This window comes from Medicago sativa, chromosome 2, assembly GCF_051527215.1.
Source record: "Medicago sativa cultivar Bolivia chromosome 2, Bolivia_mono, whole genome shotgun sequence".
Classification (NCBI taxonomy): Eukaryota; Viridiplantae; Streptophyta; class Magnoliopsida; order Fabales; family Fabaceae; genus Medicago; species Medicago sativa.
Genome location: NC_140750.1, coordinates 9,478,855 through 9,497,224, shown reverse-complemented (window position 1 = coordinate 9,497,224; position 18,370 = coordinate 9,478,855). Strand labels below are relative to the sequence as shown.

The 18,370-nt window shown below is 35.1% G+C and overlaps 3 protein-coding genes and 1 pseudogene across 9 annotated transcripts; 3 read left to right on the top strand and 1 right to left on the bottom strand.

The window, feature by feature from the left end:
* Window positions 1–18,370, top strand: part of LOC146944319 (uncharacterized) — a 59,725-nt pseudogene that overhangs the window by 20,017 nt on the left and 21,338 nt on the right.
* On the top strand, window positions 1,746–6,256 carry LOC146944324 (potassium channel KAT3-like). 7 transcript variants are annotated; one of them, XM_085742717.1, is made up of 13 exons: window positions 1,746–1,849; window positions 2,038–2,361; window positions 2,453–2,668; window positions 2,762–2,917; window positions 3,027–3,084; window positions 3,175–3,492; window positions 3,861–4,100; window positions 4,226–4,324; window positions 4,430–4,462; window positions 4,568–4,756; window positions 4,871–4,946; window positions 5,082–5,591; window positions 5,836–6,256. In XM_085742717.1, the coding sequence occupies exons 2-13, from the start codon at window positions 2,183–2,185 to the stop codon at window positions 5,967–5,969; spliced, it is 2,208 nt and encodes a 735-aa protein (XP_085598843.1). In that variant the 5' UTR covers window positions 1,746–1,849; window positions 2,038–2,182; the 3' UTR covers window positions 5,970–6,256. The 7 variants fall into 7 exon arrangements, with proteins under 7 accessions (XP_085598843.1, XP_085598840.1, XP_085598838.1 ...); XM_085742714.1 differs by having other exon boundaries at window positions 4,871–5,591; XM_085742712.1 differs by having other exon boundaries at window positions 3,843–4,100; window positions 4,871–5,591.
* MNS3 (alpha-mannosidase 3) lies at window positions 6,004–12,747 on the bottom strand. The gene is made up of 6 exons (XM_085742719.1): window positions 12,471–12,747; window positions 10,653–11,611; window positions 10,180–10,441; window positions 7,544–7,741; window positions 6,807–6,955; window positions 6,004–6,662 (listed from the first exon to the last, which is right to left on the bottom strand). The coding sequence occupies exons 1-6, from the start codon at window positions 12,546–12,548 to the stop codon at window positions 6,413–6,415; spliced, it is 1,896 nt and encodes a 631-aa protein (XP_085598845.1). The 5' UTR covers window positions 12,549–12,747; the 3' UTR covers window positions 6,004–6,412.
* LOC146944322 (uncharacterized) lies at window positions 14,816–15,822 on the top strand. The gene has a single exon (XM_085742720.1). It carries the CDS (start codon window positions 15,115–15,117, stop codon window positions 15,577–15,579), a length of 465 nt encoding a protein of 154 aa, XP_085598846.1. The 5' UTR covers window positions 14,816–15,114; the 3' UTR covers window positions 15,580–15,822.

Genomic DNA, 18,370 nt, shown 5'->3' with positions numbered 1-18,370 from the left:
TATTCCTTGCTAATCAAACAACCTTGAAAATCACTCCTTTGATTAGTTAGTCCATGTGATCTTAGACATTGTTGTACCTTTTATTGTATGCCTTCATAACATGCTTCCCACGAGGTGGGGCTTCTATGCATGATATTGGTGCAACCATAAGAAACAATAGTACACTTCCACAACCCCACTTTCATCTTTTGCACAATTAATACATCAATCATAGCTTATTATCACTTATTACTTGCTATTTTCGTTGCTAAATACCAATTTGTATGCCAACAATTAGGTTAGTCGAATGGTAAGGATTCAGCTCACATCCTATAGAGTCTTTCGTTCGAATTCCACTGCCGATGTGATCAAGGACCTCGTTGGTAGGTAATATGTAAGTACTTATGCATTCTTTCCGGTTTCAGGATATCAAATATAATTATGCTCAATAGTATCTGCAACTTTCTTTCAAAAAAGACTCTTGAGACCAACATTGTGTTGCATGATTAGTAAAAAAAGACTCTTGAGACCAACATTATGTTCATTCTCCGTGCGCTTGAAAGAACATCGGTTGGAAGAGGTCAACCGTTTAAATGAATCTCAGTATGTTGAGGAATTAGTCTTGACTTTGGACCAAGGATAGTTGGACTCATCCGAAAGGACTTTTGTGGGTTTACCCTATCCTTGAGTAACAACCCTGTTTGGCTGCAGATTTTCTGCTTTTTGAAATAATTCTCTTTTGGCACAACCTCTGTATTGTACCCCAAGCAAGTGGGTTTAGCTCTCCAATCCATTATCTTTTGGAAAGATTCTGGTGAGATATTCATACGGGACCAGATAATTGCCAACTTTCACATGCTAAATTAACAAGTGAAAGATCTCAAGGAATTCTTATTCAACATTTGTATTTTATACTTACTTTAATACTTCATTACTTGGAATTTCTCCAAGCAAAAGTCAGAATTTTTTGTGTGCTTTATTCCTTTCAATCAAATACTTCAAACATCAGACAAACTATATATAATTCCTTTTCATCAACATGTGGCTTGAAGGCAACAATGAATGAACGGAGAATAGAAAAAAATTCTTGATTACACATTGTTATCTTAACCTTGTAATTCCATATTATTTATCAACATTATAACCTCACAAAATAGAATCAATATGCAATTGAACGTCAACTAATCATATGTGGGCCAGATGGGCCTTAATTGAATGGTGCTATATTTTCTAAAAAAAAAACTACACACATGTTCGGAAGTATACTTTTAGACGAGAAAAAAAAAAACTTTATTTTGCTTGTAAGTAAGCTTTTAGAGGGAAAAAACATCGTTTTTTCGGAAGTATACTTTTAAAGTAAATATAAGGGAGGGATGAGAAAAGAAACTCCCTAATCAGGTGTAAAAGGTCGTACTAATCAGTTGCGTTTTCATGTCGACCTATTCAAGTCAGGAGAAAAACATGACATATAAGGGAGATTAATCAATATATGAATGTGGATTAAGATAATCAGCAGCTTAATAATTGTGATTTTCTGTTAGTGGGGTTTAGACAAGTATTGCAACCCCTAAAAAAACCTCATTGGTCCACATGTGATGCTAACAAAAAGATCCATACTAATTCTGCTATAGTTGTCTGGTCTATCTTAAGATTTCAAATGTAAACACTAACCAATACGTTTCATACTGAATTTGTTCCTTCAAAGTAAGGGCCCATATTCAAATTCTTTATATATAATCTCCACCACCATTTCATTTGATGGAATTACCACCAAAACCACCATTAGAACAACCTAAATAGAAAAAGAAACACCATTTGTAGCTTCTTTGTACCCTCTCTTTGAAATCCAAAAATGTCTCCAAATGCATATGTAAGAAAATCTTCTGTCTGCCACTAGCAAGACTCTACCATTCCATCATCTTTCCTTCTATTTCTTCACAAGCTTTATTTGTTGAGACAAAGTGGAGGATTTTCCCTCCACGTTTTTACCACTCATTTATAAACTTAGTTTCTCATTAGATTAGACGCATAAGCTTCTTGTTTATTCTTTTATTTCAGCTTTACAAGGACAAGACATGAAAAAGTGGTTTGAAAGTCTGGCTATAAATATGGCCAAGTCCATAGAATTCTACCTCATGAATTGAAAAACTTAACTACTATACCTCTTTTGAAGCTTTGAGGATTCAATTTCAAAACTCATAACATGTCATTTTCCAGTCTTAAAAACTTCTTCCAGAGGTTCTGGTTGGACGAAATGGAAATGGGAAGTTATACACATAGCAGCTTTTTGTCTAGTGATCTTCTACCATCTCTTGGCGCCCGAACAAACCAGGAAACCAGACTACGAAAATACATAATATCCCCATTCAATCCTCAGTATAGGTGATGACCTTTTACATAGTCACAATATAGCATAATTCTTATGAATATTGTATCTGCATCTTCTCAAGTTTTCATGTATAATTTATTACAGGCTTTGGGAGTTGTTACTGATTGTTCTAGTCATATACTCAGCTTGGATATGCCCCTTTGAGTTTGCCTTTCTGACGTATAAGCAAAATGGACTATTCATAATAGACAACATTGTCAATGGCTTCTTTGCCATCGACATCGTGCTTACGTTCTTCGTTGCATACCACGATAGTCATTCTTCTCTTCTCATTGATGATCCAAAGAAAATTGCAACCAGGTGATATATATAGATATAAACTTTTCTTCCTTAGAAACTAAAATGAATGTTGAAAATCCCTACTTACTTTTCAAATTTCTACACAACATGTAGTTACATGTCCACCTGGTTTGTTTTGGATATCTGCTCAACAGCACCACTTGAGCCCATTAGTCTCCTCTTCACTACTTATGACAGTGAGCTTGGTTTCAAACTTCTTAACATGTTGCGATTATGGCGCCTGAGACGAGTCAGTTCTCTGTTTGCAAGGTTTGCCAGCATGTCAAATTTAATTTCATGGTTCTGGTTTAATCAATTCTTCTATTTACTAGAATATTCCAGTGCTTTCTTCCTTACTTGCACCTTTGCTATGTTTCAGACTCGAAAAGGACATTCGCTTCAATTACTTCTGGGTTAGGTGTACAAAGCTCACTGCTGTAAGCCATTAAACCTCATAAACTCCCCTACTTCCTATACAATTTCAAGGCACATCCAAGAACTGAATTTCCTCTTTCAAAAAATTTCAGGTAACCTTGTTTGCAGTGCACTGTGCAGGATGCTTTAACTATCTACTTGCAGATATGTACCCTGATTCCAAAAGAACTTGGATAGGTGCTATGTACCCAAATTTTAAAGAACAAAGTCTTTGGGACAGATACGTAACTTCAATATACTGGTCTATCGTCACGCTTACTACCACTGGCTATGGAGATTTACATGCAGAGAACACCATAGAGATGTTATTTGATATCACTTACATGCTGTTCAACTTGGGTTTAACAGCATACATCATTGGAAACATGACTAACCTTGTAGTTCACTGGACCAGTCGCACCCAAAATTTTGTAAGTACTTTCAATCTTAAGCTTCTTCTACTGCTGCTCAATTTTCCTGTGCCAGCCACATGCTATAATAATTTTATATTATACATGTGTTGGACTAAACTCTTATTATCATTCAGCAATGCCCTTCAAAGCTATTATCCAAACCAATGTTCAAAAAGTTAGTTACAAATACAGTGTAGGACTAGGCCCCACAATTGTCAAGTATATCTGAAATAGCACACCTAGTACAATCCTCTCGAGTTTCATGTTAAGTTAACCATAAGTTATTTTTGTCAGCTAATTGTGTCTTTTCTAAAACAAAAACTCGTTCAGATAAGAGGAAATTTATTTCTTCCCTCTTAATAAGAGAGGATTCATTTTGGTCACAGAGGGATACAGTCAAAGCAGCTTCTGAGTTTGCTTCAAGAAATCATCTGCCACGTCGCGTACACAATCAAATGTTGGCACACATTTGTTTGAGGTTTAAAACAGAAGGACTGAAGCAGCAAGAAGCATTAAATGATCTTCCAAAGGCGATTCGGTCAAGCATCGCACACCATCTCTTTTTTCCTGTCGTGCAGAAGGTCTACCTCTTCCAAGGAGTCTCCAATGACTTCCTTTTCCAACTGGTGATACCCCACATGTCTTTTTATTTTATTTTTTCACTTTTTGTCTCTTCTCCGGCTAAGTTAAAAGCAAGAAGATGAAGACCTAAAGTTTCAACATCTGACCCCAAGTAACTCTAATGATATAGGTTTCAGAAATGGAAGCTGAGTATTTCCCACCAAAGGAAGATGTGATACTGCAAAATGAGTCTCCTACAGACATTTATGTACTGGTTTCAGGCGCAGTGGTGAGTTGGCTAAAGCATGGATAGTCTAGTAACCATAAATGAATCTTAAAGAATGTCTACTAATATTTTTTTGTAAAATCTTTTCAAATGACTACTTTGTTGCAGAATCTCGTTCACTGCATTGATGGGAATGATCAAGTATGTCATAACTCATAATACTCAAACAGAACATGTTTTTTCTTTCGTCAAATTATGCAATGAAGCAACTGAATTTAACTTCCTATCCTTACATTAACAATTCAGGTGGTTTTTGACAAAGCAACTGCAGTGGAAGCATTTGGAGAGATCGGAGTTTTATATAATGTACCACAGCCTTTCACAGTTCGAACTACAGAGCTTTCTCAGATTTTAAGAATCAACAGAACATCCCTAATGAATGTTTTACAGGCAAATCCAGGAGATGCACAGATTGTGATGAATAACCTTTTAATGGTAATTAAGATATTCAAAGCTTCTAAACTCAACATGGGGAATATGTTGTATAAATTATATTTATCAATCATAGTAGGTTCCTAATCCTAATCATGTGTGATCTATATCTGACAGAGGTTAAAGGAGCGTGAAGGATTCGACTCTGAATATCCACACACAGATCATGGATTGGTTCTATATAAATTGCTAGGTAACACAAAAGAAAGCTCTTCTCAAGAGTCTACAAATAATTTACATGGCCATTCCTTAATGCATGAAGGAGAGAACATAAATATCAGAGACTCGCAGAATAATTTGCATATTGTGACTAATGATGTTTATTCAGACCCTAATAACATGATACCTGAGGATGGCAAAAGAGATCTCCATGCTGCTGTGCTGCCTGTGCATAAGGGGAAACTAGACATTGTTGAAATTCTGATTGAAAGAGATGCAAAAGCACAGAACCCAAATACCATAGGGTGGACACAAAAAGCTCTAGTACAACAGTTAAAAAACAAGAGCACTTCTGACCATACAATGTATTGTGAAAGCAAAAAATCAGATGAACATAGAATAGAGATTGTTGAGCCACAAATCCTTAACTTTGGCAAGAATGGCTCAACCCGAAACAGTAAACAGGACGGTATTAGAAATATCAACTTTCCATTAGAGAAAGTGTACACAGACACCAATTCAAGAAATTTTGATTGTCCAAGTGACATAGAAATGGCAAGGTTCACCAAGAAGAGGGTAACAATCCATTCGCCAAGTGGATGGAGAAGTAGCTCACATGGACAGCACGGAAAACTGATAATCCTACCTGATTCATTAGAAGAGCTGCTCAAAATTGCTGGTAAGCATTGAACCCTATAACTGAGGAACATTAGTTTGACACACGCATACACACACGTGGGAGAGAATGGAAAGAGCGATATCAGTCCCCCCCCCCCAACCCCCCTTCTTAATTTTTATGATTTTTGCTGAGGGAAGGGAAGAGAGATACTGCCAAAATCAAATGCAATAATCTGAACACAGAACAGTAGAACTCTGTACTGCTATTACTTTCAACTTCTAACTATTAACTTGCAAAACTGCAGGTGAAAAATTTGGCGGCTTCAATGCCACAAAAATAATTAATAAAGAGAATGCAGAGATAGACGACATTGATGTCATTAGAGATGGTGATCATCTCTTTCTTATTGGCGGTGATATTGACAATTTGAACTCATGATGTTAACAATGTAGATAGGAAGATAAGTAGAACCTTTAGGAACTTAATGACAATAGTATAATAACTTTTGAAAATGCCAAGCATCCAGCAAGATATTGGAAAATCATACAATTTAATTACAAAAGCTGCTCTTGGTTCTATGATTGTTGAAACAAAATTTACAGTCTCATCAAGAAGTCTGGTTGTAAATCCTAGAGAAAAAAAAAAAGTCATATAATTGAGTGACAGCCTCTGCAGCATTTTGCTGATGTACTGTATGTTTCAAATAATATTGGATAGTTTCTATATTCCCCGAGAACCAAGCTAATTAATTCCTTTACAACCAGAAGCTCTCTTGCTTTGATTCAGAGATGTCAGAGTAACTTCAAAGAAGCATCTCACACTGTACCAACACAATGGGGATTTCTAAAAACTGTCTATTGAATGCCTTTAATGAACAAAACTCATTTCTTCAAATTGATTGGTATAGGATGTGCTTCGGTGTTAAAGACAAATTTGTCCAATGGAATATGGGAGCTATCCCCAAAGAGCAAGTATAAATACTTAAGTGTTTCTCCTAGAAAGAAAGTCTCCATTTTATCTCTTCTAGGAGGAGGAATAACAGTTACGTCGTCCAAAGAACTATAGCCACCAGTACCAATCTTTGTGTACTTTTCAAAGGCTTCAAAGATTTGCCAACCCCATTCACGATATCTGTAAGACAATATATACATAAATGATTATTTGGGAAAAAACTCAAAAATAAAAATTAAGCCCATGTTCACTGTTTCTTAAGTATGGTGGTGACAAGAAATAAAAATATTAAGTAATCTTATACATAAGAAGGGGAAAGCATACTTTAGATCTTCTGTAATGCGGTACAAAACAAAGAATGACTCCACAGTCTCAGGTCTCAAGAGATTATGACGATCAGCAGGTCTTATTATGATGTCATTAATATATTCTGAGCTCTTATTTCCTCCATCATGACCTTGTTCAGAAAATTCCTGGGTATCAAAAGCATACATCGGAGGCTACATGTTATTTCTCCATTCTAATTACAATAAACCAAGTAAAAAAATACTTCACATATGCAGCATAAGAAAAATGAATTTTTTTTACAAGAAGCATCGTAGAAAAGAGGACATCAGTAGATGATGAAATTCATTGCTGCTTTTGAATGAGATCTAATACTCCATCAATCCCTTTTTATAAGCACCTTTTGGGAAAAAATTGTCCCTAAATATAAGACCTTTTCAAATCACTAGATACAACTATTGCATTTTCCCCAATAAACCTCTAATTAATACTCCACTAAGTCTCTTGGAATAGGAGAAGTTGAGGTTAACTGTACACATATACAGCCCCTAAATATATATATATACACACACACACACACACACACACACACATATACACACACACATATACAAAATGGTATATTAGGTACAACTATACATAATATAGACATATTAAATATGTTATATACTTTTTTTTTATAATATGTGAAAAGTGAAAACATTAAAAGGGGCTTATAAAAAAAGGACAGGGAGTATCATTTAATGAGTTCAAAATGTCATAGAAGTCCTACTAACCTCAGTATGAAAGTAAGCAATTTCAGGAGCCAGGCCAGTTGAAGTCACTGAGTACATCTCAAAGCATGTTTTAGCTAAATCTTCAGCAAGCTTCAAATTTTCTAGGTCTTCAAAGTTAAGCATATTGTTTTCCATAGCTCGTTTCTTTGTAAGGCCTTTAGTGGCACCAAGTGCAAGAGTTCCAGATAAGAAACACACCTGAATGACAACATTAACCAGATACCTCTTAGTTATTTGAAGTTCTGAGTTTCAGATGAAAGAGGGAGGAGAGAAAGAATAAAGACTTGAAATATGATTATGATTTAAAATGATCAATAATAATTTATTGCAAAAGACTTGGCACTAAAGAGCTATTTATACTAATACAAGACTCCAAATCCTTAATAAATAGGAAAATCGAGAAAATATCAAGTTAATAAATAAGAATTATAGAGACTAATCTTCTGAAAAAATCCAAGATATTGCAAGATATGAAATTAATCCTATGAGATAAACTAAGGTATTCTAACTTAATATCAAGATATTCTAAAAATATTTCATACATTCTAACAGTTGTGATCAAAGTGCAGAACTAAAATTTGGAGAGATAAAAATGAGGGCGGTAACAAACTATCATTTATAATCTGTTAAAATGCAGGAGGTAAACATCCTTTTCTATTAGACAAAACTGCTAGTAGAATATCAGCTAAAAATGCTGATATTGCAAATGTAAATGTTCCGGACCAATCACAGTATCACATTATCAGTATATGATGGTAGTACTATTTATCATAATATCAGATAGGTTGGGAATATCATAATATCAGAGACAATAACAAAACAAATCTGATACTTCATGAATATAAATATGAGCCGATAACGTCTAAGAAAAAACCATCAATAGTTCAGGACAATCAGACAGATACATAGCAAGTGCAGTACTTTTGCTTTATTTCTACTCCATGATAATTTCAATCAACTAAAGGCTTTAATATGTGTTTCGTCCTTGCAATTAAACCTCATTTAAAAATTGGTCCCTGTAATCGCTAATCCTGGCAATTTACCCTTGCATTGTTTAATCATTTAAAATTTCGTCCTTTGACCAACTTAATCACTGCCAACTCATCTGTTTACTGACATGGCGCTGTTAAATTGACTTTCACTTGACTGCTCATCCATCTAGGCATGGGAATGGACAAAAATGCCCCTCCTCTCTCCCAACAACAACACAAGCACAGAGAGAAGAAAATAAGAGAAGAAAATGGAAGAAAAGGAAGGAAAGGGCGAAAGAGGAAAGGGAAGGGGCGGCGCCGGCGAGATAGAGAGAAGAGAGAGAGCCGAAAAGAGAGAGAGAAGAGAGAAGGTTTTTAAAGATTAAAGGGTTGAAGATTTAATAGTGTCGACAGTAACAGAGGAGGAAACCACCGCCATGGGAGAGAGGTTGGGCCGGCGTTCATGTCGGTCGGAATAACCCAATATGGCAGGTTCGCCGCGGTGGTGGAAAAAACTCAGAGCAACAAACGCAACAAGGTTCAAACACAGAGAAAGAGTTGAAGAAAGTCGCCAGAGCAAGGTAGTTTCCGGTGGAGGGAAAGCTAAAGTTTTGGGCTTGAATGTTCCGATGTGTATTGGGTATAGACATCATTTGAGTTGTAGAAGTGATAAGAACAGTGCTATTGGTGTGAGTGGCGGCGCCGCCGTTAACCGCGGTGGTGAAAACGGTGGTCGTGAGTGAAGTGTGTGGTGATGTTTTATGCTGAAATCATGAAGCAACGTGCTCAAGTTTGTTGTGTTTTGGGTTTGACTCTCATCAAGTGTGGTGCTGCCTGTACCTTATTCTCTCTTCTTGTTCCATACATCTTCTACAAACTCTTAAAATCCTCTTCTGATTTGTAGCTTTCCCTAATGAAATTTTGTTCACATCTCATCATAGAAAAATAACAGTGGAGTGATGTGTGTCTAATGGAAAGGTGAATGAAGGAAACATACAATTACAATCTCAGAGATAGATTTACAATTACAATTCAGAAACTATGGTAAAGTTGTGTTGCTGGGAGAAGAACAAGGGGGAGTTGCAGGTGAATTTGCAAGGAAAGGAGAGGGAAAAGGAAGAAGATGAAGCCAGGGGTATTTTGGTCTTTCCGCAAGTTACATCAGCTAATCAGTGATGTGGCACTGATTAACTGGGTTGAAGGACCAATTTTTAAGTGATTAAATTTTGGGAGGGCAAAATTGCCAGGATTAACGAATACAAGGACCATTTTTTAAATGACCCCTATTTGCAGGGACTAAACACGTATTAAAGTCTCAACTAAAAAACTACTCCCTCCGTCCCTTAATGTAACCTCCCTTTGCTTTTTTCACATTTCTTAAGAAAAGTTGTCAGTGTAATTATTATGTCTGTTTTGTGTGTTAATATTACCATATTGTCCTTTGTTTGTATATGTATTAAATTTGACTTTTTAAATTTCAAGATAAGTTAGTGGTATTAATTAGGGATATGTTTAGGAAAAAAATAATAAATGCATCTAGTAATTTGAAAAGGGGTTTAGATTTAGGGACAAAAATAAAGTCAAATGGGTGGTTAGATATAGGGACGGAGGGAGTAAATAACATTCATGCAATTAGAAACTTAAAAATTAGGAAATATAGCCTACCAGATGATCCATTTTTGGGCTGAAACCACCATTTGATCCAGAAGGCAATTCTCCAACAAAAACTAGTCCATTTGGAACTGTTTTCTTAACAAGAAGATGCCTAACACCATTCATTGCTTCCTTATACATCTCGTATAAATATGATGAATTGCTATCGCTACTAGTTCCACTCTGAAGCCATACTTTGAGTAAGTACTCATAGTAACTGTCACCACGAGATCCCAGTCTAATATTTTCTCCACTAAACTGTCCAGAATCAGGGCTGCAATTAGTTAATAGAAATATCTAAATGTTAGTAGAGATCTACTGAGAAAGGAAAAGAAGATCCACGCCTGAAAGCGACTAAAAATATAGGGCAATAAAAGAAGCAATTAAACACAAACAAATTGAAAGATTTATCTATCAAGAATTATTTCAAATGAAAATTAATGTCCAGATACTAATACACTAATTGAATATATCTAATTCCATACCTAATGTAGATAGGAACTAGTCCTTCAACCTTTGGAAGAGTCTTTATGTGCTCCATGACTTTCATTGCCTCCAAACCATATTTCTGATCACCAGATACAGAACTGAGATAATTGAACTCGAGCTGCAATGTGGAAACTTCTGACGTGCTGCTCAGTCCACCAGGAGCGTTATGCGCTGACGAGTCATGCAGAACAACGTCACTAAATGGAATAGGAGTTGGACTGGATGTGAAAGCAGATAGAAGACGGTCGCCCAAATTTTTAGCTGTTTCTAGATAAACAGATGGTTTAGGTCCTGCATGAGTTATGTTCGTTCCTTGTTCCCCGCCACTTAGATGATATGCACTTAAAAGCCCTCCCAAAACCCGTATTGTAGTTTCGAATAAATTTACTTGACCTTTTTTGCTAATTCTCTCGGAAAGGTGTTCTTCAACCCACGATCCCGCTTCGGCAACAACTTCATCAATACCCATTATCATAGCTGTATCAAGAGCATCCACTACCGTAGCACCTAATCCCCCCAACCCGTCAGTTCCATGTTGGCTAACTGGCATAAGCTCATCATAACCCATGGCATATTTTTTGTAGCCCGACCACGCATGAGTAAAAGCTTCCTTGACTTTTTGTTGCCTAGTAATCCACAACGATTTGTCGTCTAGTGTTGCAGGTACATGGTTATTATTACTCACTTTAGTATCAGGTGGTAATTGAGGAGGAAGTCTTGGCGCCCGTCTCCAGAATTTCTTCAATCTTCCAGCACCACTATTACTGCTGTTTTCTGTTTCGTTATTTTGAACTCCAAATACTTGATCTCGAGAAACTACACGAGCTGGACTTGGGCTATGTGTCAGCACAAGGTATGTTACACCAAAGATCAATATCAAGAACAGAAACTTCCCAGTACTGCAGCTAATACAATCACGCTTTCGGTTACTGGTGAGGAAGCTCTGAGTAATAACCTGAAAAATAAAGAAGTAGCAAACATTTGTCTCTTTCCTTTTAATTTTAAGTAAACGACATAAAACATATTTAATGCAAGAAAGATAATACTCCGAATAAATCTCAAACTGACACAAGGCATAAGCATTCGGTACAATTTAAAAGTTCAAGAAGGGAAGCGACAAAAAGATTATTGGCAGGCTTTAGTTATGCACATATCTACTTTTTTGTATAAATCGGATATCTCCTCACGCAACTATATATACTAAATATGTGTTTGGATATGTGTCACGGTTTGCAAAATCACGGTGAATAGCCACAACAACACAAAAGCTCTACTTTGTCGCTTCTCATTTTCATGTCAAAAGGCCCATTAGTCGTTCGGTGGTGGTAAAAATAATTCAAACCCAACATATGCTAATTTCTTTAGCTAGATATTACCATATGAGATATGAGTGATAAATCTTAACCTAAATCGGTTTAAAGCCGTTGCATTCTCAGGACTCGTATTTGAACCTGAGACTACTAATTAAGCCGAAAGAGACTTGTAACATCTCATCTCAATCAAAACGCTTTTGCGACAGATATGCAGGCATTTGAGCAAGTTTAAACTAGAATTTGACATTAAAACAAGTATATCTATCTCAGAATATTCCAGAAAATAGCAAGCAACTAATTTAGCTAAGAAATTCTAACAGTAATGAATTATGAACATGCCAAAAAACTAAAAACATTGAATTAATAAATGAAGCGCATTTTGAAGTTGAAATCCGCAATTCTCAAGTTCTAACAGCAACAAAAACATGTTCCACGAAAAACAGAAAAACAAAATTGATATATCTATCTATAATAAGAGAATTGAATAGGGAAGGAAGCAACCTTGAAGAAAGAACGAGGGCGAAACTTGGCGTTATCGTAGTCAACATCTTTTCTGGAGTAGGGTAGAGACTTGGACATAGCTGGATCCGATTCGATCAGATCCAAATTCACAACAACAATAACAACTTAGGTGAGAATTCGATTGCGTATGAAGAAGAAGAAGAAGAAGAAGAAGAAGCTATGTAGCATAATCGAATCGAATGTAACGCGTCAACAACAAGAATCAATCACTGTCTGTCTGTCTGAATGAGAATGAGATCACCGATTACGATTTATTGAATCTCTTTGTTCGTACTATATCATTACATTTTTATTTCCCATTTTCTTCCATTGACTGACTTTCCATTTTTACTTTCACGCTGTCTTCCGGTGGTTAATTATTTCTTACATCTTTTATTTTCGCATATTTTTATAAAAAGGTGAATTCATCTATTTAAAAAACAAAAAAACTAAATTCAAGAGAAAATAAAAAGTTGTTATAATTGAGAAGTTGTTTTGGGTTTTTAATAATTGATTTCTCTATGTTAAACAAACATATAGACAATATATTATTATACGTGTCGAAGTTCAAACATCACACATCTCATTTATTTATCTTAAAATATGAATTTCAACCGCTAAGCTATTTGACAAAACAATAATTTGTGTTGTTTATTTATCTGTGTTAATTATATAGTTTGTATAATTAAAGTGTACATAACTAGCTACTAGGGACGTTTGCGGTTTAGTTTTGGTTAATTTTGAGATAAAAATTTGTTTGATTCAAAGATTATATTACTATGTAATTCACTTTGGTTTGAATTGTTTTACAGGAAAAATCAAATTTTATGTGATCCATTTTAGTACGTTTGAGTTTATTAGCATGTTTTGCCTCCACAACATGGTAGTATAGAGAGTGATGAAGGCATCCACAAGGTATCGCTCCAAGACAACTTTTTAGGAGTGTAGATTTTCGTGGCCAAAGAAAGAGTTGATCACATTGCGAACTAGGGACATATCAAATTGAGGACAAAGTAATTGTTTTATGCCTATGCTCCATGTGAAGTAAATGATCATGGAAGATCTAAGCATCTGACTAGGGGGTATAACATCATGAAGAGCAGATTATAGAGTAAGGAAACATTTTTTATAAGTCAAGAGCAAAATGACATAAAAAAGAATAGTGTCCAACTAAGGAAACTCATGAGAGAGGAGTTAATGAATGTTACTCATGCTTTTTACATGATAAACTTTGGTGGGGAGGAAGACAAGAACCAAATCATAACCTTAGGATCATAGATGATTTATGATCACTACTTGGTGATTCGACAATGGACACCATCATTCAATGTGTCTACGACAAAGATAGATAAAACCATGGTGTTGATAAGAATTTCGAGCACAAAGTTTGTTTTTTATGACGAAAGTGTTATGGGCTCTGACATCAATGGTTTGGCAATCATGTTAAAGTTGATCTTCAAACCTTGAAGGTAACTCGTGGAAGGTTTGCATGTATACGTGCATGGAAGTCGACCTCACAATACAAAGTGCAATACAATACATAATTATACACATTGTGGATGTTATGGTAATGTGATGAAAGATTGGACTCCTTCAATGATAATGTGATGAAAGATTGGACTCCTTCAAAAGAGAAACCATAAGTCATCGTGGTACCGAAAAGTTCAAGATCCTAACAAAAATTGGTTTATGCAAATTAAGAAGAAAAATAAAACTTGGTGTGACAAATTAATGTATTAATTCATTTATGATTTATTAAAAATCGATTAAAAAAGTCTAATGTATGTTGGATTCATTTGATAAAATTCATCAAACTTGTCCATTAAAAATAGTAACAAATTGGCGCCTTCGCTACAAATTCCTATAGCACCACCCTTCTTCACCTTGGTACTCTCTAAATCACTTGACAAGAAGCAAAGTTAACATCTAGCTTTTTCTATACAAGAGTGCATTTGAATCCATGACCAAACTCAACGTCTCCAAAAGCAATATGAATAGAAAGTTTGCTTGATCCCAACAAATTTGTGACAATAATACAATTTTTTTTGGCACCAAAAGTTAAAGCCCACTAACTACTAGTCATATTTCTGAATGGATTTGATTTCTGGTTTGTTGGTCGGTTCACTAGGTTTTTGAACCAAGTCACTTTTTTTTTTTGTTCTACATCCATACCATTAGCATAGTTGAAGGTTGCATTGCATAAACCAAATGTACTCTTATTTTTTGTTTTAACCCTTTATTTTTCAATGAAAATAGGCTTTAGTACTCCAAAGTTCATGTATATATATAGAGTAATTAGTAAGAGATCAAATTCAAATAATCCAATTCAATTCAACTCTAACTATCTTGATCCCAATTAAGTCCTTGGTTTTGAATAGATGATTACGTAGAGGAAAAAGCATTTTTTTAATTCCATATCCCCATGTATAGGGAAAAAAACTTCAACTTTTCATATTGAAGATCCCACATAAGTTGACCATTTCTTTCAACAATCTTAAACTTGTTTGCTTTTACTTTTTTCATCTAAAAAGCCGCAACAACCCATTGGAATTCCCGTTAATCCTCAATCTAAGTGCTACCTCACTTCCATAACTTTCTTCATTTACCACACAAATGCACCACAAAACTTAGCTTCTTCATTCTCATGGACAATCTCAATCAAACCTTCAAGTGCATACTCATAACACTGTTCTTTCTCTTCTTCCTCATGATTCCTCACACTGCTTCTTCTTCTTCTCCTTCTTCTTCTTCTCCAAATTCTTCTAACAACAACCAAGAGATTCAATCCCAAAACCCTTCTTCAACCAACACTGAGTTATCTCATTACCATCAAGTGTTCTACCTCAAGAACGCTGACCCTCCAATGTTTTTGAGCATACAAGAAAGAATCAAGAAGAGGAAAATGAACAGAAACGAGAACAAGAACATGATGAAGCAGAAGAAACACAGGAAACACAAGAAGAAGATTGTCAAGAACATGGTGAAGTCAAGACCTTTCTCTGTCATGCTTCCAAAGGGTTTTGTTCCTCCTTCTGGTTCCTCACCTTGTCACAATGATCAACCTAATTCGGTGTCGTTTCACTGTTATCTCACTTCAACAGAACCTTGAGGAATAAGGTTTCATATATATTTTATATATACATATATGTATTTAAGCAATTTACGGTGAAAGATGAGGAAAGAAAGTTTTCCACATTCGGTTATTGCTTGTGTCTTAATCCTTCTTGCATTAATTGTAGTGTATCACTTCCTCGATGACACTATTGTTTTCCCTTTTTTTTTTTTTTTTCCTCTTCTTACTTTTATTTTGATGTTGTAATAGAGAACAATAAGATTTAAGAGATTAAAAACACTTATAGTAGCAATATATAAATCACTGAAGATTTTGGTTCTTATACATATATATTTTCTGGTGTTCATGGCCTCTACACTGATATGCATGCATGCACCTTCAAGCTTTTCATTGTTCTTTAATTAGGCTCTTGGTCAGAATGTAAAAGTGAGAATATTTGCCTCTATCTTGTAATTTTTGGTCAGTTTTTTTTTCTTTTTATTCTTTGTGGTAAAATATGAAATATATATAAGATTGTCCACAAGTCCTAACTCAATCGAAAAAATTGCCTGCGGGCACCGTGATCGGGGTTCGAACCTCGACTCCCCTATTTATGTGTGTAAATTTTCAATTACTATTGTTATTTCGTCTATATAAAAAAAATATATATAAGATTGATTAGTTGATAAAGATAAACTTCTAATTAATCTACACAAATGTTTTTGTTTTGAATGGTGAATTGAATATGTTAGATATAGAAAACTTCGTGCACAAGGGGGTTCTCTAAACCCCATAGTCAGCTTAATAATTTTCAATAATAAATAAGACCTAAAACAAGTTTTAATTTATGGAACCTTTTCTTTGTTGTGGCCTTATAAAATTTATTGAAAAATAATTTTTTGTTGGTGAACCTAAAATGAGAGTTTTAGTAGCTTTACCCTTGTGCTAATTCTCCTAACCCATTACAACAATGGACACGCCAAAGAAACAAGAAAAAGATGGGAGGGGAATGTTGGTTTACGAGGGAAGTCTTGGGGATCATTCACATTCGGTTAAGAGCAATAAAACCTTAACGCGTTCGGTTATGAATCCTTCACTTATGTGTTGCTTAGCACTAATTTTTTCATCAAATATGAGAATTCTAATATACCTCACGCTTGCCACAACAGAGAAACAGCATAAGACCAGCAAAAGAACCACGTAAAAACCATAAAAACCAATAGCAAAACTAAGAAACAAGTAACAAAACAAATGTGAAATTAAATTCTGCCGAACTTGTTGAAGGTAATATACTAAACCTTGGTAAATTGTAATGCTTCTAAACAAACTCGTTTAAACTTTTGTTAATAAAGAAACATAACTTACTAAAATAAGTACATACATTTTTGAAGGGAAAATAAGTACATACATTTTTGAAGGGAAAATAAGTACATATACATAACTTCTAGTCTAAGAGTGTGCATATCAATATTAATTACTGGTAGAGATGTCTGTTATTGAAGGTATAACTTCATAGAATTGTTGCTGGAAATGTGGTTGTGATTGTTGCCAAAATATGCGGAAGGGGCACAGACCCAAGAGAGGGGCAAGAGGGGCATGTGAACTTGCATCGTTGGGGAGAACAAAAATACTACTACCATGTTTAAAGGCATTTTAGTTGAAGTTTCGTGGAGTTTACTTTTTGTTCCGTGCATGCAATGCAATGCATCGTAGGGATGGCGCTCTAGACGATGTGCCACACAAGTCGGATCCATGTCACCATAAAGATATATTTCGACCTTCTTTTTTGCAAAAGTATATATATTAAAAAGAATGTAATTGAGCACCCAAGATTCAAGAACATATAGTCTAGTAATTGTAGCATTGCTAAATTTAATGTGGTCATACTTGATTCATATAGAAAAAATATTAAGGTAAATTGGTTGATGAACTATATCAAAAGATAAACCATTTAGAAGAATTTGAGTTTAATTTCGGGTTGAAATAATTAACTTATCTCCCGACTAATATTTGCTCGCACTATAATAAGGGTAGAACAAATATTATAACCAATGTGTAACACATATAATTCATTTTAATAATGACATGAATTGTCGATTAAATGCATGTGGCATCTCTATATAGACGTCACACCATTGTCACGCTATAAATACTATTTTTTTTTTTACAAGACAGAGCTCAAGAAAAAAAATTAAGCGATTAAACGAATATCCTGAGGTATATATCTAAGCGCCAGAAATATCATAAAAAAGGAGACATTGAAGCTCTCTAGGAGGAGTCTCAATAATATGTAAATCAAAGGAGTCTAAAGATGCACTAAAATTAGCTAGCCAATATACTAATTTGTTTTCTTCACGCCAAGTATGGTTGATTTGAACTTGTCAACTCTTTTTTTAGATCATGAATGCGCCGAATAAGAGCATTCTCATTGATGAAACATTTCCCTGTTACTATGTCGACCAAAACATTGGAGTCGCTCTCCACTTGTAGGTGTGTGATTCGCCCTTTCTCTGAGCCATATCCATACCTATATACATGCCCCATATCTTTGCATGTAGTGCGTCGCATGAACCTATCTTATGAGCACAACTATTCAAACAATTTTCATTGCTATCACAGAGAAGTCCGCCACATCCCGAAAGACTAACTGAGCTTTTATGCGCACCATCATAGTTGAGTTTAATCCAATTCTCCCGAGATCTCTTCCAACCAATGAAAATAGTGTCAGTGTGCTGTGGTCATCCAGTTACGTATTTTGTTTGCAATTATTAACCATCTTTAATAAAAAATAGTTGAAGCGCACATGCACTAATTTACCTATAAGTGAAAAATTACAATGACAAATTTG

Coding starts and splice junctions, on each gene's coding strand:
- LOC146944324 (XM_085742712.1), top strand. CDS start 2,183: ATGTCATTTTCCAGTCTTAAAAACTTCTTCCAGAGGTTCTGGTTGGAC. Junction 4,463..4,567: donor GCATTGATGGGAATGATCAA/GTATGTCATAAC, acceptor TTAACAATTCAG/GTGGTTTTTGACAAAGCAAC. Junction 4,757..4,870: donor TGATGAATAACCTTTTAATG/GTAATTAAGATA, acceptor TATATCTGACAG/AGGTTAAAGGAGCGTGAAGG.
- MNS3 (XM_085742719.1), bottom strand. CDS start 12,548: ATGTCCAAGTCTCTACCCTACTCCAGAAAAGATGTTGACTACGATAAC. Junction 7,742..10,179: donor GCCCAAAAATGGATCATCTG/GTAGGCTATATT, acceptor GTTGTCATTCAG/GTGTGTTTCTTATCTGGAAC. Junction 6,956..7,543: donor TTGCTTACTTTCATACTGAG/GTTAGTAGGACT, acceptor TTTGATACCCAG/GAATTTTCTGAACAAGGTCA.
- LOC146944322 (XM_085742720.1), top strand. CDS start 15,115: ATGGACAATCTCAATCAAACCTTCAAGTGCATACTCATAACACTGTTC.